This window comes from Saccopteryx bilineata, chromosome 6 (assembly GCF_036850765.1).
Source record: "Saccopteryx bilineata isolate mSacBil1 chromosome 6, mSacBil1_pri_phased_curated, whole genome shotgun sequence".
NCBI lineage: Eukaryota > Metazoa > Chordata > Mammalia > Chiroptera > Emballonuridae > Saccopteryx > Saccopteryx bilineata.
Genome location: NC_089495.1, coordinates 133781677 through 133803587, shown reverse-complemented (window position 1 = coordinate 133803587; position 21911 = coordinate 133781677). Strand labels below are relative to the sequence as shown.

Genomic DNA, 21911 nt, shown 5'->3' with positions numbered 1-21911 from the left:
GAAAAAAAAGCTATCACCTACAAAGGAGCTCCCATAAGGATGACATCCGCCTTCTCAACAGAAATATTTGAGGCCAGAAGGGAATGGCAAGAAATATTCAAAATAATGCAGAACAAGAACCTACAACCAAGACTACTTTATCCAACAAGGCTATCATTTAAAATCGAAGGAGAAGCCCTGGCTGATTGGCTCAGTGGTAGAGCGTTGGCCTGGCGTTCAGAAGTCCCGGGTTCAATTCCCAGCCAGGGCACACAGGAGAAGCATCCATCTGCTTCTCCACCCTTCCCCCTCTCCTTCCTCTCTGTCTCTCTCTTCCCTTCCCACAGCCAAGGCTCCATTGGAGCAAAGATGGCCCGGGCGCTGGTGATGGCCCCATGGCCTGTGCCTCAGGCGCTACAGTGGCTCCGGTCCTAACAGAGCGATGCCACGGATGGGCAGAGCATCGTCCCCTGGTGAGGGTGCCAAGTGGATCCCGGTCGGGCGCATGCAGGAGTCTGTCTGACTGCCTCCCTGTTTCCAGCTTCAGAAAAATACAAAAAATAAAAATAAAAAAATCGAAGGAGAAATAAAAAGCTTCCCAGACAAAAAACAACTCAAGGAATTCATTACAACCAAACCAATGCTGCAGGAAATGTTAAGGGGCCTGTTGTAAACAGATCAAAGTGGGAAAAGAGGGCCTGACCTGTGGTGGCGCAGTGGATAAAGCGTTGACCTGGAAATGCTGAGGTCGCCGGTTCAAAACCCTGGGCTTGCCCAGTCAAGGCACATACGGGAGTTGATGCTTCCAGCTCTTCCCCCCTCTCTCTCTCTGTCTCTCCTCTCTCTCTCTCTCTCTCTCTCTCTCTGTCTCTCATTCTCCTGTCTAAAATGAATAAATAAAAAAAAAGTGGGAAAAGAATATAGCAAAAAAGGAATACAGCTTTAAAGAATAAAATGGCAATAAACAACTACATATCAATAATAACCATAAATGTAAATGGATTAAATGATCCAATCAAAAGACATAGGGTAGCTGCGTGGATAAGAAAACAGGACCCGGCCCTGGCCGGTTGGCTCAGCAGTAGAGCGTCGGCCTGGCGTGTGGGGGACCTGGGTTCGATTCCCGGCCAGGGCACATAGGAGAAGCACCCATTTGCTTCTCCACCCTCCCCTCCTTCCTCTCTGTCTCTCTCTTCCCCTCCCACAGCCAAGGCTCCATTGGAGCAAAGATGGCCCGGGCGCTGGGGATGGCTCCTTGGCCTCTGCCCCAGGCGCTAGAGTGGCTCTGGACGTGGTAGAACGACGCCCCGGAGGGGCAGAGCATCGCCCCCTGGTGGGCAGAGCGTCGCCCCTGATGGGCGTGCCGGGTGGATCCCGGTCAGGAGCATGCGGGAGTCTGTCTGACTGTCTCTCCCCGTTTCCAGCTTCAGAAAAATACAAAAAAAAAAAAAAGAAAACAGGACCCATACATATGCTGTCTACAAGAGACACACTTTAGAACAAAAGATACACATAGATTGAAGGTAAAAGGATGGAAAAAAACATTTTATGCAAATGGAAATGAAAAAAAAGCTGGGGTAGCAATACTTATATCAGACAAATTGGACTTTAAAACAAAGGATATAGTAAGAGATAAAGAAGGCCACTACATAATGATAAAAGGAGTAATCCAACAGGAAGATATAACTATTATAAATATCTATGCACCTAATATAGGAGCACCTAAATATATAAAGCAGACTTTGATGGATTTAAAGGGCGAGATCAACAGCAATACTATAATAGTAGGGGATTTCAATACTTCACTAACATCACTAGATAGATCCTAAAGAAAGGAAATTAACAAAGAAACAGCAGACTTATTGTACACACTAGATCAACTCGATTTAATAGATATTTTCAGAACCTTTCACCCTAAAGCAGCAGAATATACATTCTTTTCAAGTGCTCATGGTACATTCTCTAGGATAGAGCACATATTAGGGCACAAAAGTGGTCTCAACAAATTTAAGAAGATTGAAATCATATCAAGCACTTTCTCCGATCACAACAGCATGAAACTAGAAATGAACCACAACAGAAAAGCTCAAAAATTCTCAAACACATGGAAACTAAATAGCAGGTTGTTAAATAATGAATGGATTAAGAATGAGATCAAAGAAGAAATAAAAAAATTCCTAGAAACGAATGACAATGAGCATACAACAACTCAAAATTTATGGGACACAGCAAAAGCAGTACTGAGAGGGAAGTTCATAGCACTACAGGCACACTTTAAGAAGCTAGAAAAAGCTCAAATAAACAACTTAACTCTGCATCTAAAAGAACTAGAAAAAGAACAGCAGGCCTGACCTGTGGTGGCGCAGTGGATAAAGCGTCGACCTGGAAATGCTGAGGTCCCCGGTTCGAAACCCTAGGCTTGTCTGGTCAAGGCACATATGGGAGTTGATGCTTTCAGCTCCTCCCCCCTGCCTCCCTCTCCTCTCTCTCTCTGTCTCTCTCTCTCCTCTCTAAAATGAATAAATAAAAATAAATAATAAAAAAATTAAAAAAAAAAGAAACAGTGTAAAAAAAAAAAAAAAAGAAAAAGAACAGCAAGTAAAGCCCAGAGCTAGTAGAAGGAAGGAAATAAGAAAGATCAGAGCAGAAATAAATGACATAGAGGCTAAAAAAACAATACAGAGGATCAATGAAACTAGGAGCTGTTTCTTTGAAAAGGTAAACAAGATTGATGAACCTTTAACTAGACTCACCAAGAAAAAGAGAGAGGACTAAAATAAATAAAATTAGAAATGAGAGTGGAGAAATAACAACTGACACAACAGAAATACAAAATATTGTAAGAAAATACTATGAAGAACTGTATGCCAAAAAACTAGACAACCTAGATGAAATGGAAAAATTCCTTGAAACATACAATCTTCCAAAAATCAATTTGGAAGGCCCTGGCCGGTTGGCTCAGCGGTAGAGCGTCGGCCTGGCATGCGGGGGACCCGGGTTCGATTCCCGGCCAGGGCACATAGGAGAAGCGCCCATTTGCTTCTCCACCCCCCCTCCTTCCTCTCTGTCTCTCTCTTCCCCTCCCGCAGCCAAGGCTCCATTGGAGCAAAGATGGCCCGGGCGCTGGGGATGGCTCCTTGGCCTCTGCCCCAGGTGCTAGAATGGCTCTGGTCGCGGCAGAGCGACGCCCCGGAGGGGCAGAGCATCGCCCCCTCGTGGGCAGAGAGTTGCCCCTGGTGGGCGTGCCGGGTGGATCCCGGTCGGGCGCATGCGGGAGTCTGTCTGACTGTCTCTCCCCGTTTCCAGCTTCAGGGAAAAAAAAAAAAAAAAATCAATCTGGAAGAATCAGAAAACCTAAACAGACCGATTACACCAAATGAGATCAAAACAGCTTTCAAAAAACTCCCAACAAAGAAAAGTCCGGGGCCTGATGGCTTCACAAGTGAATTCTATCAAATATTCAAAGAAGAACTAACTCCTACCCTTCTCAAACTATTTTAAAAAATTCAAGAGGAAGAAAGACTTCCAAGCTCCTTTTATGAGGCGAGCATAATTCTGATTCCAAAACCAGGCAAAGACAACACAAAGAAAGAAAATTATAGACCAATATCTCTGATGAATATAGATGCTAAAATTCTCCACAAAATATTAGCAAACCGGATCCAACAATATATGGAAAAAATCATACACCATGATCAAGTGGGATTTATTCTGGGGAGGCAAGGCTGGTACAATATTCGTAAATCAATCAATATGATTCATCACATAAACAAAAAGAAGGAGAAAACCATATGATAATTTCAATAGATGCAGAAAAAGCATTTGATAAAATCCAGCACCCATTCATGATCAAAACTTTCAGCAAAATGAGAATACAGGGAACATACCTCAACATGATAAAAGCCATCTGTGAGAAACCCACAGCCAACATCATACTCAATGGGCAAAAATTAAAAGCAATCCCCTTAAGATCAGGAACAAGGCAGGGGTACCCCCTTTCACCACTCTTATTTAACATAGTCCTGGAAGTCCTAGCCACAGCAATCAGACAAGAAGAAGAAATAAAAGGCATTCAAGTTGGAAAAGAAGAAGTAAAACTATCATTATTTGCAGATGATATGATATTGTATATAGAAAATCCTAAAGTCTCAGTCAAAAAACTACTGGACCTGATAAATGAATTCAGCAAAGTGGCAGGATACATTGATAAAATCAATACTCAGAAATCAGAGGCATTTTTATATGCCAACAATGAACAGTCAGAAAGAGAAATTAGGGAAACAATCCCCTTCACTATTACAACCAAAAAAATAAAGTACCTAGGAGTAAACTTAACCAAGGAGACTAAAGACTTGTACTCGGAAAATTACAAAGCATTGATAAAAGAAATCAAGGAAGATACAAACAAGTATTGATAGAAGCATATACCGTACTCATGGTTAGGAAGAATAAACATCATTAAAATGTCTATATTACCCAAAGCAATCTATAAATTCAATGCAATACCAATTAAAATACCAATGACATACTTCAAAGATATAGATCACATTCCAAAAATTTATAGGGAACCAAAAAAGAACACAAATAGCCTCAGCAATCTTAAAAAAGAAGAATAAAGCGGGAGGTATCACACTTCCTGATATCAAGTTATACTACAAGGCCATTGTACTCAAAAGCCTGGTACTGGCATAAGAACAGGCATATAGATCAATGGAACAAAACAGAGAACCCAGAAATAAACCCACAGCTCTATGGACTGATATTTGATAAAGGAGGTAAGGAAATAAAATGGAGTAAAGATAGCCTCTTTAACAAATGGTGTTGGGAAAACTGAACAGCTACCTGCAAAACAATGAAACTAGATCACCAGCTTACACCACTCATAAAAATAAACTCAAAATGGATAAAAGACTTAAATGTAGGCCGTGAAACCATAAGCATCTTAGAAGAAAACATAGGCAGTAACCTCTCCGACATCTCTCGGAGCAATATATTTGCTGATTTATCTCCACGGGGAAGTGAAATAAAAGACAGGATAAACAAATGGGACTATATCAAACTAAAAAGCTTTTGCACAGCTAAAGACAATAAGAACAGAATAAAAAGACAAACTACACAATGGGAGAACATATTTGACAATACGTCTGATAAAGGGTTAATAACCAAAATTTATAAAGAACTTGTAAATCTCAACACCAGGAAGACAAACAATCCAATCAAAAATGGAAAAAAGGCCCTGGCCGGTTGACTCAGCGGTAGAGCGTCGGCCTGGCGTGCGGGGGACCCGGGTTCGATTCCCAGCCAGGGCACATAGGAGAAGCGCCCATTTGCTTCTCCACCCCCTCCCCTCCTTCCTCTGTCTCTCTCTTCCCCTCCCGCAGCCAAGGCTCCATTGGAGCAAAGATGGCCCAGGTGCTGGGGATGGCTCCTTGTCCTCTGCCCCAGGCGCTAGAGTGGCTCTGGTAGCGGCAGAGCGACACCCCGGAGGGGCAGAGCATCGCCCCCTGGTGGGCAGAGCATTCGCCCCTGGTGGGCGTGCCGGGTGGATCCTGGTCGGGCACATGCGGGAGTCTGTCTGTCTCTCCCCGTTTCCAGTTTCCAGCTTCAGAAAAATACAAAAAAAAAAAAAAAAAAGCTTTGGTACATATATACTATGGAATACTATCAACCATAAGAAATGATGACATCGGATCATTTACAATAACATGGATGGACCTTGATAACATTATATGGAGTGAAATAAGTAAATCAGAAAAAACTAAGAACTATATGAATCCATACATAGATGGGACATAAAAATGAGACTCAGAGACATGAACAAGAATGTGATGGAGCTTGACCTGTGGTGGCGCAGTGGATAAAGCATTGACCTGGAAATGCTGAGGTCACCAGTTCGAAACCCTGGGCTTGCCTGGTCAAGGCACATATGGGAGTTGATGCTTCCAGCTCCTGCCCCCCTTCTGTCTCTCCTCTCCTCTCTGTCTCTTCCTCTCCTATCTAAAATGAATAAATAGAAATTAAAAAAAAAAGAATGTGATGGCAACGGGGAGGGGGGGTGGGGGAGGGGGAGGGGGCGAGGAAGGAGAGAGGGGGTGGGGGAGGGGAGGGGCACAAAGAAAATCAGATAGAAGGTGACAGAAGACAATTTGACTTTGGGGGAGAGGTAAACAGCACAATCAAATGTCAAAATAATCTGGAGATGTTTTTCTCTCAACATATGTACCCTGATTTATCAATGTCACTGCATTAAATTTAATTTAAAAGAAAAGAATGTTGGTTTTCTAAAAAAAAAAGAAAAAAAATCCTGGGCATAACCTACTAGCCTGGAAAAAGTTATTTATTACATGCTTTCCTGTTGCCCTGAAAAAGGATCAGGTGTGCAGTTATAAGCAGATAGGACAGTCAGTACAGGAAGCAGCAGGGTGTTACATATAAGTCAGATCATGATGGCAGCAAGACAGAGACGAATACTCTCTCAGTTGCCAGGCGATGGCGACTCAACAGTACTAAGCTCACCATGTTCAGTATGCCCATACACTTTTAAACACTTTACATGTATTAGCTTATTTCATTCATCCTCGCAATAACCCTAAAGAATGCTTTGCCCTTATTTTACAGAAAGGAAACTGAAGCACAGATGGGCTAAGTGCCTGCTCAGGTCACACGGCCACACGGCCACAAGGGACAGAGCCAGTGCTATCCAGGCCAATCTGCTGCCTCCTACAGCAGGCACCCCATGCTTTGCTCAGCCGGCTGGCTCAGCATTAAATGGGGCCTGGCGGGCACTGCCAACTCTGTCCAGACAGTAGTGTAACCAGAGTAAAAAAGTCTTTCAAATAAAAATAGAAAAAAATTAACAAATTTAACGGGGCTCTGTATTCTTGTCGGTCAAGCCAGTAAAGGCTACGTGATGCCAGCACAATGTAGGTTTCAAAGATCTGCTCAGAAAACTAGGAACTTTAGAGTAAAATCTTGCAGACTTCCCAGCAACACCACACCAGGCAGGCAGTGACCACGGTCACAAGTCCTCCTCCACACCGGCGCACTGCTGCTCCTCAGTGAGAAGTCGTGGAGGGTATCCGCTGGACACCACTGCCACCAGAACAACTACTCCTGGCTTCAAAGACATATTTTGGCTATAAACTCAGAGAATATTCTAAAAACTGCATACCCAGCTCAGTTTTGCTACCCCTGCAACAGGCACAGATATGAGGGTAGTAACTGTTCTGCCTGATCTTCACTGAATTATTACATAGTATTAACTACTAATCATAATTAATTATATTAATTATAATTTATTTTACTAGATAAAGTAGCATATTATCCAATAATAATTTTATATTGTCCTAGTTGACATTTTGTGCTATTTTCAGTTTTGTTTTGTTTTTTTTGTGTTTTTTTTTTACAGAGGCAGAGATAGACAGGGACAGACAGACAGGAAAGGAGAGAGATGAGAAGCATCAATCATCAGTTTCTCGTTGCGACTTCTTAGTTGTTCATTGATTGCTTTCTCACATGTGCCTTGACCGTGGGCCTTCAGCAGACCGAGTAACCCCCTGCTGGAGCCAGCGACCATGGGTCCAAGCTGGTGAGCTCTTTGCTCAAGCCAGATGAGTCCACGCTCAAGCTGGCGACCTCGGGGTCTCGAACCTGGGTCCTTTCGTATCCCAGTCCGACGCTCTATCCACTGCACCACCACCTGGTCAGGCTCAGTGTTAATCTTTTAAATAAAAATGTTACAGGTTTTTTCCCTGTAAGTGATTTAAAAATATTTACTCCTATTCTTAAAAGTTTCATTATCATAACCAGATGTCAAAAATTTCTAAGCAAAGCACATCTCTAATTTCATAAAGAAAATCCCTTGAAACACACTTGATGGGCCATGGCCCTGAACTTTACCCACAGAGCTGGCCCTGGGTTCTGCTGACGCTTCTGAGCCTCCTTTGTGGAAACTCAAGGACGGTGGCCTCCAGAACACAAGGGCACGTGCTCAGTGGGCAGACGGGCAGGACAGGAAGACTCCAGGGTATGAGCCCCTGTGAGACCACCGCTCATACTCCCTCTGGCTGCAGCCCCGAGCGGGAGATCCGAGCTCCTCATGCAGATAACGCTCAGCATGCTGGTCAGCCGTGTCCCAAGTGCCTAGCACAGACAAGAAATGCTGCCTGTCGCCTGCGTGGAGTAACAGGGACTAGGGCCCGGGGTCCTGCATGCACGGACACACACGTCCCCCACATACCTGTCCCCAGTTCTCTGCCGTGCTCCATTCGACCTGGCTTCTGAAACAGTTTCGATGACAACTCGCCAATCCTTTCATTTTCTGCGTTAATGGCGTTCTGAATGTCCTGGATCTCCTTCCTTCTGGCCAAAGAAAAAGAAAGCCCTTCGACTCTTTCTCTTGATTCTGACTTAGCAGGGCTGTCATCATCATCTCCAGAATCCTCGAAGTCATCTTCATAGTCCTACAAACAACAACATTTTCGGAAACTTGAAGACAACTGACTTTAAACACTTATGCAAAGCAAGACGTACAATTTATAATTTACAATACACAGTCGACATCAGCATCATGGTGGAGTAAGAAGACTCCTCTGTATCTACCCTTAAGTGTGTAAGTCGCACATCTACAAGGCAAGCAAACACACCTGCAAGACCCAAGTATCAGGGCATCTGCAGGTGGGCATACTGGAATGTGCAGGGCAGGCAGGACAGAGAAACATAGAGAGAGTGTCTGCAGACACCATTCAGTGACCGTTGTGGCCCCATCTAATGAGGCAACAGTGGAGGAGTAGGGGTTCGGCCTCCACACTGAAGCCAAGCAGAGGGTAAGAGACGCAGAATCAGTGTCACTGCCCAAGTATCTGGCTCCCCCTGAATCCTGGTAACAGCAGTGGAGACATACCTGAGGCTTCCTGGCGACAGCACAGGGTTGCCAGTAGCCATATGGAACAAGGCACTGCAGATTCGCAAACCCAGCTATCCCCACCAAGTACGTCCCCTCACCACTGGTTGGTGCCCTGAGACCAAGACAACCTGGACATAGTGAGGATACCCACCACCCTGGTCATCCAGTTGTTAATTTTCATGAACACAGTGACCCCAAAAACCCCAACCCACAGGTGCAAGTACCACACACAGGTAAGGGAAAACCAAAACTTGTACTACAGCACCATCTACTGGAGAAAAACAGAAAGTCCTCTAATTACCAACCTGCTCAATTGTTAGGATCAAATGGCACCTGAACAAGAAAAGAGCTGACTTCAAATACACCAGGAGAGGAAGAACCCACTGAGCACAGGAACAACCAAGGTAACACAGTAACAAAGATAATGACAAATCTCCAGAAACCAGACTCAAAGCCATGGAAGACTGATTTAAGTGACAGAGAATTCAAGATTGCTGTCATGAAGAAACACAATGAGATACAAAACTCAGAAAGGAAATTCTATGGGGTCAGGAATAAAAATTGATGAACAAAAGGAGTACTTTACCAAAGAGACTGAAATTATAAAAAAAAAAGAACCAGCCTGACCAGGCGGTGGCGCAGTGGATGGAGCATCGGACTGGGATGCAGAGGACCCAGGTTCAAGACCCCAAGGTCACCGGCTTGAGCACGGGCTCATCTGGTTTGAGCAAAAGCCCACCAGCTTGGACCCAAGGTCACTGGCTCGAGCAAGGGGTTACTCGGGCTGCTGAAGGCCCATCCATGGTCAAGGCACATATGAGAAAGCAATCGATGAACAACTAAGGTGTTGCAACACGCAACGAAAAACTAATGATTGATGCTTCTCATCTCTCTCCATTCCTGTCTGTCTGTCCCTGTCTATCCCTCTCTCTGACTGTCTCTATAAAAAAAAAAAAAGAACCAAGGCCCTGGTCGGTTGGCTCAGCGGTAGAGCTTCGGCCCAGCATGTGGAAGTCCCGGGTTCAATTCCTGGCCAGGGCACACAGGAGAAGCACCCATCTGCTTCTCCACCCTTCCCCCTATCCTTCTCTTTGTCTCTCTCTTCCCCTCCCACAGTCAAGGCTCCATGGGAGCAAAGTTGGTCCAGGCACTGAGGATGGCTCCGGTTGCAACACAGAGCAACACTCCCTGGTGAGCATGCTGGGTGGATTCCAGTTGGGCGCATGTGGGAGTCTGTCTGTCTCCCTTCCCCCCACTTCTCACATTGAAAAATTACCAAAAACAAAACAAAACAAAATAATTCTGGAGCTGAAGACTCAATAAATGAGAGAAAGCATGCATCATAGAGCAGTGGAATAGAGCAGATGGGATGGGAGAGAAAAATATATGAGTTCAAAAACAGAAACCTAGAGAAGATTCAAGTGGAAGAAACAGAACTAAAAGGTAAAAAAGTAAAAGAACTCTATCTGACCCCATTAGAAAGAGCAGCATCAGGATGATAAGTATCCCAGGAGAGAGGGAGGAGGGAATGGAGACTATTCAAAGGAATAGTTGATGAGCATTTCTGAAAACCAGGGAAGAAAATGGACATTAAAGTATAAAAAGTTAACAGAACACCTAATTATCTCAATGCAAAATAGCTTCTCCAAGACACTCTGTATTAAAACTGTCAAAAGTTGGCCCTGGCCGGTTGGCTCAGCGGTAGAGCGTCGGCCTGGCGTGCGGGGGACCCGGGTTCGATTCCCGGCCAGGGCACATAGGAGAAGCGCCCATTTGCTTCTCCACCGCCCCCTCCTTCCTCTCTGTCTCTCTCTTCCCCTCCCACAGCCAAGGCTCCATTGGAGCAAAGATGGACCGGGCGCTGGGGATGGCTCCTTGGCTAGAGTAGCTCTGGTCGCAGCAGAGCGATGCCCCGGAGGGGCAGAGCATCGCCCCCTGGTGGGCGTGCTGGGTGGATCCCAGTTGGGCGCATGCGGGAGTCTGTCTGACTGTCTCTCCCCGTTTCCAGCTTCAGAAAAATACAAAAAATACAAAAAAAAAAAAAAAACAAAAAAAAAACCCCTGTCAAAAGTTAATGGTAAAGAATTCTCGGCCCTGGCCGGTTGGCTCAGTGGTAGAGCGTTGGCCTGGCGTGCAGAAGTCCCGGGTTCAATTCCCGGCCAGGGCACACAGGAGAAACGCCCATCTGCTTCTCCACCCCTCCCCCTCTCCTTCCTCTTTGTCTCTCTCTTCCCCTCCCGCAGCCGAGGCTCCATTGGAGCAAAGATGGCCCGGGCGCTGGGGATAGCTCCTAGGCCTCTGCCCCAGGTGCTACAGTGGCTCTGGTCACAACAGAGTGACACCCTGGAGGGGCAGAGCATCGCCCCCTGGTGGGCGTGCTGGGTGGATCCCGGTCGGGCGCATGCGGGAGTCTGTCTGACTGTCTCTCCCCGTTTCCAGCTTCAGAAAAATACAAAAAAAAAAGAATTCTCAAGGCAGCCAGGGCAAAAAAAGACAGTAACCTACAAAGGGAACCACATCAAATTGCCATATTTCTCAGTATAAACCATACAAGCTAGAAGACAGTGAAATGATATACTAAAATATTGAAAGAAAGAAACCACCAGCCAAGAATTTGGGTATGATGGAGAACTAAAGGCTTCCCCAACCATTATGGAGGAAAGTATGGTGGTTCCTCAAAAAACTGCAAATAGAACTACCTTATGACCCAGCAATCCCTCTACTGGGTATATACCCCAAAACCTCAGAAACATTGATACGTGAAGACACATGTAGCCCCATGTTCATTGCAGCACTGTTCACAGTGGCCAAGACATGGAAACAACCAAAAAGCCCTTCAATAGAAGACTGGATAAAGAAGATGTGGCACATATACACTATGGAATACTACTCAGCCATAAGAAATGATGACATCAGATCATTTACAGCAAAATGGTGGGATCTTGATAACATTATAAGGAGTGAAATAAGTAAATCAGAAAAAAACAAGAACTACATGATTCCATATATTGGTGGAACATAAAAATGAGACTAAGAAACATGGACAAGAGTGTGGTGGTTACCAAGGGTGGGGGGGAGGGAGGATATGGGAGGGAGGGAGGGAGAGAGTTAGGGGGAGGGGGAGGGGCACAGAGAACTAGATAGAGGGTGACGGAGGACAATCTGACTTTGGGCGAGGGGTTTGCAACATAATTTAATGACAAAATAACCTAGACATGTTTTCTTTGAATATATGTACCCTGATTTATTAATGTCATCCCATTACCATTAATAAAAATTTATTATAAAAAAAAATAAAAAATAAAATAAATAAATAAAGGCTTCCCTGACAAATGAAAGCTGAGGGAGTTCGTTCGTCACCACAAGACTTGCATTGCAAGAAATATTTAAAAGAGCTCTTCCACCTGAAGGAAAAAGACAAAAGTACACAAAACTTTGAGTAAGACGAAAAATAGACAAAAGTAGAAAACTGCAACTCTACTTCAGAATAGGGTATTAAACAATTATAATATAAAGGTTAGAGGAAAAAGAGCATTAAAAATAACTGTTGCTACTACAATTTGGCAACAAACGTACCAGAAAACATAAAAAGGGATAGTTTGTGACAACAAAACATAAAAAGGATGGAGGAAAAGAACTGAACTTGTATAAGTCAATGAAGATGCTATCAAAAGAAAAAGGACTACTTTATGAGACATTTTATACAAACCACATGGTAACCACAAAGCAAAATCTAGAGCAGGGACAAAAACCTTAAAAAATGAGAAAATGGCCTGACCTGTGGTGGCACAGTGGATAAAGCATTGACCTGGAATGCTGAGGTCGCTGGTTCAAAACCCTGGGCTTGCCTGGGCAAGACACATATGGGAGTTGATGCTTCCTGCTCCTCCCCCTATTCTATGTCTTTCCTTTCTCTTTCTCTCTCTCTCTCTCTCTCTCTCTCCCTCCCTCCCTCCCTCCTCTCTCTCTAATAAAAATGAATAAATAGCCTGACCTGTGGTGGCGCAGTGGATAAAGCATTAACATGGAAACGCTGAGGTTGCCGGTTCAAAACCCTGGGCTTGCCTGGTCAAGGCACATATGGGAGTTGATGCTTCCTGCTCCTCCCCCCTTCTCTCTCTCTCTCTCTCTCTCTCTCTCTCTCCCCTCTCTATAATGAATAAATAAAATCTTTAAAAAAAAAAAAAAAAAAAAAGAATAAATAATAAAAAATTTTTTTAAAACGAGAAAATTAAGAAAAACATGACAAAACTACCAACCAAAAATATCTGACACAAACAAATAAGAAACAATGGAGACGGAGTGACCAGAAAACAAAGCTACAACAGCTATAATAAGTCCTAATATATCAGTAATCACCCAAATGTAAATGACTGAACTCAAAGATTAAAATACAAGACCTCTTGCCTGACCAGGCAGTGGCGCAGTGGAGAGAGTGTCAGACTGGGATGTGGAGGACACAGGTTCAAAACCATGAGATTGCTGGCTTGACTGCAGGCCCATCCAGCTTTAGTGCAGGCTCATCAGTTTGAGCATGGGGTCACTGGCTTGAGCGTGGGATCATAGACATGACCCATAGCTGCTGGCTTGAGCAAAGAGTCACTGGCTCTGCTGTGACCCCCGGGTCAAGGCACATATAAGAAAGTAATCAGTGAACAACTAAGGTGCCACAACAAAGAACTGATGCTTCTCATCTCTCTCCCTTCCTGTCTGTCTGTCCCTATCTGTCGCGCTCTCTGACTCTCTCTCTCTGTCTCTGTCACAAGAAAAAAACACACACACATACAAAAAAACAAGACCCTTGCCATGGCTAGATAATTTGGTTGACTAGAGCATCAACCTGAAGCACAGGAGTTGCCGGTTTGATCCCTGGTCAGGATGCATACAGGAACAGATCAATGTTCCTGTTTTTCTCTCACTCTGTCCCTTCCTCTCTCTAAAAAACCAATAAAAAATTTAAACAAAATAATAAGACCGAACCAAATGCTGCCTTTAAGAGACACATCTTGGCTCCAAAGACAAACAAGCTCAAAGTGAAGAGGTGGACAATGACACTCCAAGCAAATCGTCTTCAGAGAAAAGCGGGAAGAGCCACACTTATGTCAGACAAATAGATTTCAAATACAAAAGGTGCCCTGGCTGGTTGGCTCAGTGGTAGAGCGTCGGCCTGGGTGCAGAAGTCCCGGGTTCAATTCCCGGCCAGGGCACACTGGAGAAGCGCACATTTCTTCTCCACCCCTCCCCCTCTCCGTCTCTCTCTTCCCCTCCGTAGCCAAGGCTCCATTGGAGCAAAGTTGGCCCCGGGCGCTGGGGATGGTTCTGTGGCCCCTGCCTCAGGCGCTAGAATGACTCTGATTGCAGCAGAGCTATGCCCCAGATGGGCGGAGCATCGCCCCCTGGTGGGCATGCCTGGTGGATCCCGGTCCAGCGCATGCGGGAGTCTGTCTGACTGCCTCCCCATTTCCAACTTCAGAAAAAAAAATACAAAAAAAACACACAAAAAAACCCCCACAAAAGGTAACAAAAGACAAAGATGGACATTTTATACTGACAAAGGGGATAATCCATCCAGAATACATGACATTTATTAATATATATGCACCAAAGATATTTGCAAATGATACTTCCCATAAGGGATAAATATCTAAAACATAAAAAACTCATGTAGCCTGACCTGCGGTGGTGCAGTGGGTAAAAGCATCGACCTGGAACACTGAGGTCGCTGGTTTGAAACCCTGGGCTTCCCTGGTCAAGGTATATCTGGGAGTTGATGCTTTCTGCTCCTCCCTCCCTTCTTTCTCTCTCTCTCTCTCTCTGTCTCCTCTCTCTAAAATGAATAAATAAAATCTAAAAGTAAATAAATAATAATTTAAAAACTCGCCTGACCTGTGGTGGCGCAGTGGATAAAGCGTCGACCTGGAATGCTGAGGTCGCCGGTTCAAAACCCTGGGCTTGCCTAGTCAAGGCACATATGGGAGTTGAAGCTTCCTGCTCTTCCCCCCTTCTCTCTCTCCTCTAAAATGAATAAATAAAAATAATTTTAAAATGAATAAATAAATAAAAAATAAATAAAATAAAAAAAATAATAATAATTTAAAAACTCATGTAACACAACAACAAAATATCTGATTTAAAAATAGGTAGAGGATCCAAACAGACATTTTTCCAAGGAAGACAGATGGCCAACAGTCATCTCAAAAGATGCTCAATGTTATCAGTCATCAGGGAAATGCAAATCAAAACCAAAATGAGCCTGACCAGGCAGTGGCGCAGTGGATAGAGCGTCGGACTGGGATGTGGAGGACCCAGGTTCAAGACCTTGAGGTCGCCAGCTTGAGCGCAGGCTCATCTGGTTTGAGCAAGGCTCACCAGCTTGAACCTAAGGTCACTGGCTCAAGCAAGGGGTTACTCGGTGTGCTGAAGGCCCACGGTCAAGGCACATATGACAAAGCAATCAATGAATAACTAAGGTGTCACAATGAAAAACTGATGATTGATGCTTCTCATCTCTCTCCTTTCCTGTCTGTCTGTCCCTATCTATCCCTCTCTCTGACTCTCTCTCTGTCCCTATAAAAAAAAAATGAGATACCACTTCACACCTGTCAGAATGGCTGTCATCAAAAAGACATGAGGCCCTGGCCGGTTCGATTCCCGGCCAGGGCACATAGGAGAAGCGCCCATTTGCTTCTCCACCCCCCCCCCTTCTCTGTCTCTCTCTTCCCCTCCCGCAGCCAAGGCTCCACTGGAGCAAAGATGGCCCGGGCGCTGGGGATGGCTCCTTGGCCTCTGCCCCAGGCGCTAGAGTGGCTCTGGTCGCGGCAGAGTGATGCCCCGGAGGGGCAGAGCATCGCCCCCTGGTGGGCAGAGCTTCGCCCCTGGTGGGCGTGCCGGGTGGATCCTGGTCGGGCGCATGCAGGAGTCTGTCTGACTGTCTCTCCCTGTTTCCAGCTTCAGAAAAATACAAAAAAAAAAGACACGAAATAACAAGTGCTGGTGAGAATGTGGAGAAAAGGGAACCCTTGCGTACTGTTAGTGGAAATGCAGATTGGTGAAGCCACTATAGAAAACAGTATGGAGGCCCTGGCTGGATAGCTCAGTTGGTTAGAGAATCATCTTAAAGCAAAGAGGTTGCCAGTTTGATCCCTGGTCAGGGCACATGCAGGAACAGCTTAAAGTTCCTGTCTCTCTCTCCCTTCTTCTCTTGCTAAAATCAATAAATAAAAATTAAAAAAAAAATTTAATGTGAAAAAAACAATAAACTAGATAGTCCTTATTATGGCTAAGAAAGATTTTTATAGGTCATTGACTTCAGTATCATAAAATCATAAATCTGTATAAACTGTGCATTTGTTTTTTTACAAATGGACCACACTATATAGAACTATATAATAAATGCTCTTGTTAACAATAACATGCAACCATTTTGTGCTGAGAATATGAGGGTGTATTATTCCATGCTCTATACACAAACAGATGTATACATGTGCATACATATGCAAACATATATACACATACACATATATATTGTACATATGTATACACATGTTTGAATGCAGTACACTTAACAATAGATTCAATTATAACATCATTTAATTACATCAGATTGGTAAGCATTGGTAGACATATGACAGATCTAAAGCAAACAGATATGAAATCTTTTTTTTTTTTTAATTTTTATTTATTTGTTTTAGAGAGGAGGGGAGAGATAGTGAGAGAGAAGGGGGAGGAGCAGGAAGCATCAACTCCCATATGTGCCTTGACCAGGCAAGCCAGGGTTTTGAACTTGTAACCTCAATGTTTCCAGGTTGACGCTTTATCCACTGCGCCACCACAGGTCAGGCCAGATATGAAATCTTAAGAGTAATAAAAAGAGAAAAATATTTGTAAGTTACTATACCTAAGCTGATTTTTTTTAATTTTTTTCATTTATTCATTTTAGAGAGGAGAGGGAGAGACAGAGAGAGAGACAGAGAGAGAGAGAGAGAGAGAGAGAGAGAGAGAGAGAAGAGAGACAGAGAGAGAGAAGGGGGGGAGGAGCAGGAAGCATCAACTCCCATATGTGCCTTGACCAGGCAAGCCCAGGGTTTTGAACCGGCAACGTCAGCATTTCCAGGTCGACGCTTTATCCACTGCACCACAACAGGTCAGGCATCTAAGTTGATTTTAAGCCAAAAACAATTTTAATCTTTATACATACTTCAAAATTGTCTTCAAAATTGGCCGTGTAGTCATCAGCTCCAATATTTTCTAAGTCGATGTCTTCCTTTTCAATTTCCTAGACATAAAATTCAAACATACAACAAAGACATCCAATCATAAATTTGAATCTTGCAAAGAGGTTGAAAAAATACATGTTTTCTGAGGTTCATTTGAAGTTGCTAATATAAAAATATAAGTATTTAGGAAACTAACAACCTATCTTCAAATGCTTTAGGAATTTGCTGACTTGTAAGTATGACCAAAAAGAGAAAACATTTAATAAATATAGCCTTTTTGTGTCTTACCCATGAACACATCCTTTCATTCACATGGTCAGGGACATGGATGCACACGCACACAGCCTGTCCGAATTGTCACATACTCCAGGGACTGAGATACCAACGAGGTCTCAGGGTGTGGAGCTCTTAATCGACACGTTCCCATCCTTTCCATGAGGGCAAGACAGGCTGTGCCTCAGTACAACTTCATCACCTGCAACCTTGGGACAAATCTGGGTACTGTGGTGGGAGGTGCTCTGGAGGACTGGAAACGCTGCACACGTCACCTTAAGGTCACCTGGTCTAAGTAAGGGGTTGCCAGGGGCTGAGATATTATTTTCATTTTTTTTTTTTTTCTGAAGCCGGAAACGGGGAGAGACAGTCAGACAGACTCCCGCATGCACCCGACTGGGATCCACCCGGCACACCCACCAGGGGGTGATGCGATGGGGCCTGACCAGAGCCACTCTAGCGCCTGGGGCAGAGGCCAAGGAGCCATCCCCAGCGCCCGGGCCATCTTTGCTCCAATGGAGCCTTAGCTGCGGGAGGGGAAGAGAGAGACAGAGAGGAAGGGGGGGGGGGTGGAGAAGCAAATGGGCGCTTCTCCTATGTGCCCTGGCCGGGAATCGAACCCGGGTCCCCCGCATGCCAGGCCGACGCTGAGATACTATTTTCAGCAAATACTTTCTATGAAAAACTGCTCCATGAAAAGGTCCTCTTGGCATGCTGTCATATAGAGTCACTGCATTATAGTAATGATATACACTACATTTATTGCGCAAAGGAGTAGGACATCTGCTGACTGGTAAGATGAAACAGAGCAAATGTGCTGCAGGGTTTTTTTTTAATTTATTTATTTATTTATTTTTTTAAATATTTTATTTATTGATTTTTTTTTAGAGAGAGAGGAGTGAGAGAGAAAGACAGAGAGAGAGAGAGAAGGGGGAGGAGCAGGAAGCATCAACTCCCATATGTGCCTTGACCAGGCAAGCCCAAGGTTTCGAACCGGCGACCTCAGTGTTCCAGGTCAACGCTTTATCCCACTGCGCCACCACAGGTCAGGCCTAATTTATTTATTTTTTACAGAGACAGAGAGTGAGTCAGAGAGAGGGATAGATAGGGACAGACAGGAATAAAGAGAGATAAGAAGCATCAATCATTAGTTTTTCATTGCGCATTGCAACACTTAAGTTGTTCATTGATTGCTTTCTCATATGTGCCTTGGTCACGTGCCTTCAGCAGACTGAGTAACCCCTTGCTGGAGCCAGTGACCTTAGGTTCAAGCTGGTGGGCTTTTGCTCAAACCAGATGAGTCTGCGCTCAAGCTGGCGACCTCGGGGTCTTGAACCTGGGTCCTCTGCATCCCAGTCTGACGCTCTATCCACTGTGCCACCGCCTGGTCAGGCGTGCTGCAGTTTTAAACAAGTTACAGCACCGCCCTGCTGACCCGTGTTTGAGGGGTGACCCCTGTGACCGCACGACATCCAACAGTCAGTCCTCTGAGCAAACACATACAATGCCCCACAACGTGCCAGGCTCTCCCTCAGGGAAGACAGGTGACACCTCACTTCTCTGCACTGCTAGAACCAGCTGGGGATGTTGATGCACGTGTGTCACGGAGAACTCAGCCACCCCTCCATGGTGGCCACGAGCAGAGCCTTTGCTTCTTCACTGGTTTTGGAAAGAACTCCTCATACAGCAATGGTCCTCTCTGATAACAGAATATACCACTGCCTTGATCTCTGGAGTAGCAAACATTTCAAAGAATGACCTGTGACTTGGACTCTCCAAAAATGGACTGCATCTCATCTTCTGTGACGTCTCTGTTCAGTTTCTTCAATTCTCCCCAAACTTCAGAATTTACAAGCAGAGCAAGGATGAGAAGGTTGGCTACTCATTCATCCTGAACCTTTTCCCTGCAAAACCCAGTGCAAAGCCTTCCCCCTCGTGCATGAGGGAGGTACTGGGCTCGGCAACCCAGCCATGACACCGAGACTGCCTGTTACAAGATGAGTGACTCTCAAACAAGTGTGAACACAAATGTTATGTTAGAACCTCTGCCTCTTCCTTCTCACGTCCTATTGTCCAGAAGGAACACTAACCCCTAATGAAACGGCTCTGTGGGAGCGAGTGAACACAAGTGAGGCTTCCTCCCGTGTCAGATGCTACCCTTACCACAAAGACTTCACTTCCAGGCCTTGGAGCCAGCTTCCATGCAGAGGAGCCTTCATTGCAGCTATGCCAAGGGACAGAGCACAGCCAGGTCAGCAGCTGACGGGGTCTCCAGAGCACCCACAGGCCCCCTTACTCTCCCATCCATGGAGAGGCTGCCCTCAGAGGGTAGGGACTCAGGTCCGGCTGAACTGTACCGATGGGGAGACTCTCTGTGTCTCAGTCTCTCCTCTTGGAAATGGGGAGATGATGGTACTTTGTGCCTAGTGCCAGTAAGAGGGGTGGGTACAATGACCCTGCATGGGATAGCTGACGACCAGCCCCTGCTGTGGTCACTGGTACAAGGTAGGCACAGCTTTGAGATACCACTGTGTCAAATTATTCAGTGTATAAAAGTGGGGACAGCTGACCTATAGTGGCGCAGTGGATAAAGCGTCGACCTGGAAATGCTGAGGTCGCCGGTTCAAAGCCCTGGGCTTGCCTGGTCAAAGCACATATGGGAGTTGATGCTTCCTGCTCCTCCTCCCTTCTCTCTCTCTACCTCTTTCGCTCTCTCTCTCTCTCTCTCTCTCACTCTTGCTCTCTCTCTCCTTTCTCTCTAAAAATAAATTGAGCCTGACCTGTGGTGGCACAGTGGATAAAGCGTCAACCTGGAAATGCTGAGGTCGTCGGTTCAAAAACCCTGGGCTTGCCTGGTCAAGGCACATATGGGAGTTGATGCTTCCAGCTCCTCCCCCCTGTCTCTCTCTCTCGTCTCTAAAATGAATAAATAAAAATTAAAAAAATTTAAAAAAATAAAAAATAAATAAAAATGAATAAATAAAATCTAAAATAAAATTTAAAAAAGAAAGAAACAAACACTTATAATAATAACATTAATCAAGTGTTATGTGTTTCATCTTAAAAAAAAAAGCGGGGACAGCCTGACCGGGTGGTGGTGCAGTGGATAGAGCATCGGACTGGGATGTGGAGGACCCAGGTTCAAGACCCCGAGGTCGCCAGCTTGAGTGCAGGCTCATCTGGTTTGAGCAAAAGCTCACCAGCTTGGAGCCAAGGTCGCTGGCTCGAGCAAGGGGTTACTCAGTCTGCTGAAGGCTCACGGTCAAGGCACATATGAGAAAGCAATCAATGAACTAAGGTGTCACAATGAAAAACTGATGATTGATGCTTCTCATCTCTCTCCGTTCCTGTCTGTCTGTCTCTATCTCTCCCTCTCTCTGACTCTCTCTCTCTGTAAAAATAAATAAATAAATAAAAAATAAAAGTAGGAACAGCACAGTGTGCCACCAAGAAGGAAATGAAGAGTTTTCCATAACACACGGGAGGAAAACTAAACCTTCCACACACAATCAACAGTTTTGTGTGTGTGTTCTGTTTCGTTTTGTTTGAAAACAGACTACCAATTATAGTTGAAACATTTTCTAAATTATTCACTTAATTTCCACTTTAAAAATATCAGCCTCTTCGCCTGATCAGGAGGTGGTGCAGTGAACAGAGCATCAGACTGTGATGTGGAGGACCCAGGTTCCGGACCCCAAGGTCGCCAGCTTGAGTGCAGGCTCATCTGGTTTGAACAAAGCTAACCAGCTTGAATCCAAGGTCGCTGGCTCAAGCGGGGGGCCACTCGGTCTGCTGTAGCCCCCTAGTCAAGGCCCATATGAGAAAGCAATCAATGAACAACTAAGGAACTGCAACAAGGAATTGATGTTTCTCATCTCTCTCCCTTCCTGTCTGTCTGTCCCTCTCTCTGACTCTCTGTCTCTTCCACAAAAAGAAATCAGCCTCCTCTTCAATGTTAAATTTCAAAAATTTTATGACAGATTTCTGAACGTGTGTTTAAAGTGCTTCTGGCCCTGGCCGGTTGGATCAGTGGTAGAGTGTCAGCCTGGCGTGCAGGTGTCCCGGGTTCGATTCCCGGCCAGGGCACACAGGAGAAGCACACATCTGCTTCTCCACCCCTTCCCCTCTCCTTCCTCTCTGTCTCTTTCTTCCCCTCCTGCAGCCAAGGCTCCACTGGAGCAAAGTTGGCCCAGGTGCTGAGGATGGCTCTATGGCCTCTGCCTCAGGCACTAGAATAGCTCTGGATGCAACAGAGCAACGGCCCAGATGGGCAGAGCATCGCCTCCTGGTGGGCATGCCGGGTGGATCCTAGTTGGGCGTATGCGGGAGTCTGTCTGACTGCCTTCCTGTTTCCAACTTCAGAAAAAGAAAAAAAAGAAAAAAAAGAAAGTGCTTCCTATGTCCTAGGTCAGGGTCTCTATATACTGACCACACAACATGGATGTGAATCCCGTCCCACAAGGCAAGACTCTCAGCTACAGGCTCTCTGCCCGGCTGCACTTGGACGTGCCTCCAGCTCTAGGGATGCTGCTCAGGAC

General features: G+C 45.1%; 1 protein-coding gene across 4 annotated transcripts in view; it reads right to left on the bottom strand.

The window, feature by feature from the left end:
- Nucleotides 1-21911, bottom strand: part of DYNC2I1 (dynein 2 intermediate chain 1) — a 63405-nt gene that overhangs the window by 29710 nt on the left and 11784 nt on the right. For 2 of the 4 annotated variants that reach the window (XM_066236732.1, XM_066236730.1), the window contains exons 6-8: nt 17082-17159; nt 14771-14899; nt 8219-8441 (exon numbers count right to left, since the gene is read on the bottom strand). In XM_066236732.1, coding sequence (XP_066092829.1) covers nt 8219-8441; nt 14771-14899; nt 17082-17159 — 430 coding nt within the window. Of the gene's footprint in view, nt 1-5819; nt 5895-8218; nt 8442-14770; nt 14900-17081; nt 17160-21911 lie in introns of those variants that run through there. The other 2 variants (XM_066236731.1, XM_066236735.1) reach the window with 2 other exon arrangements.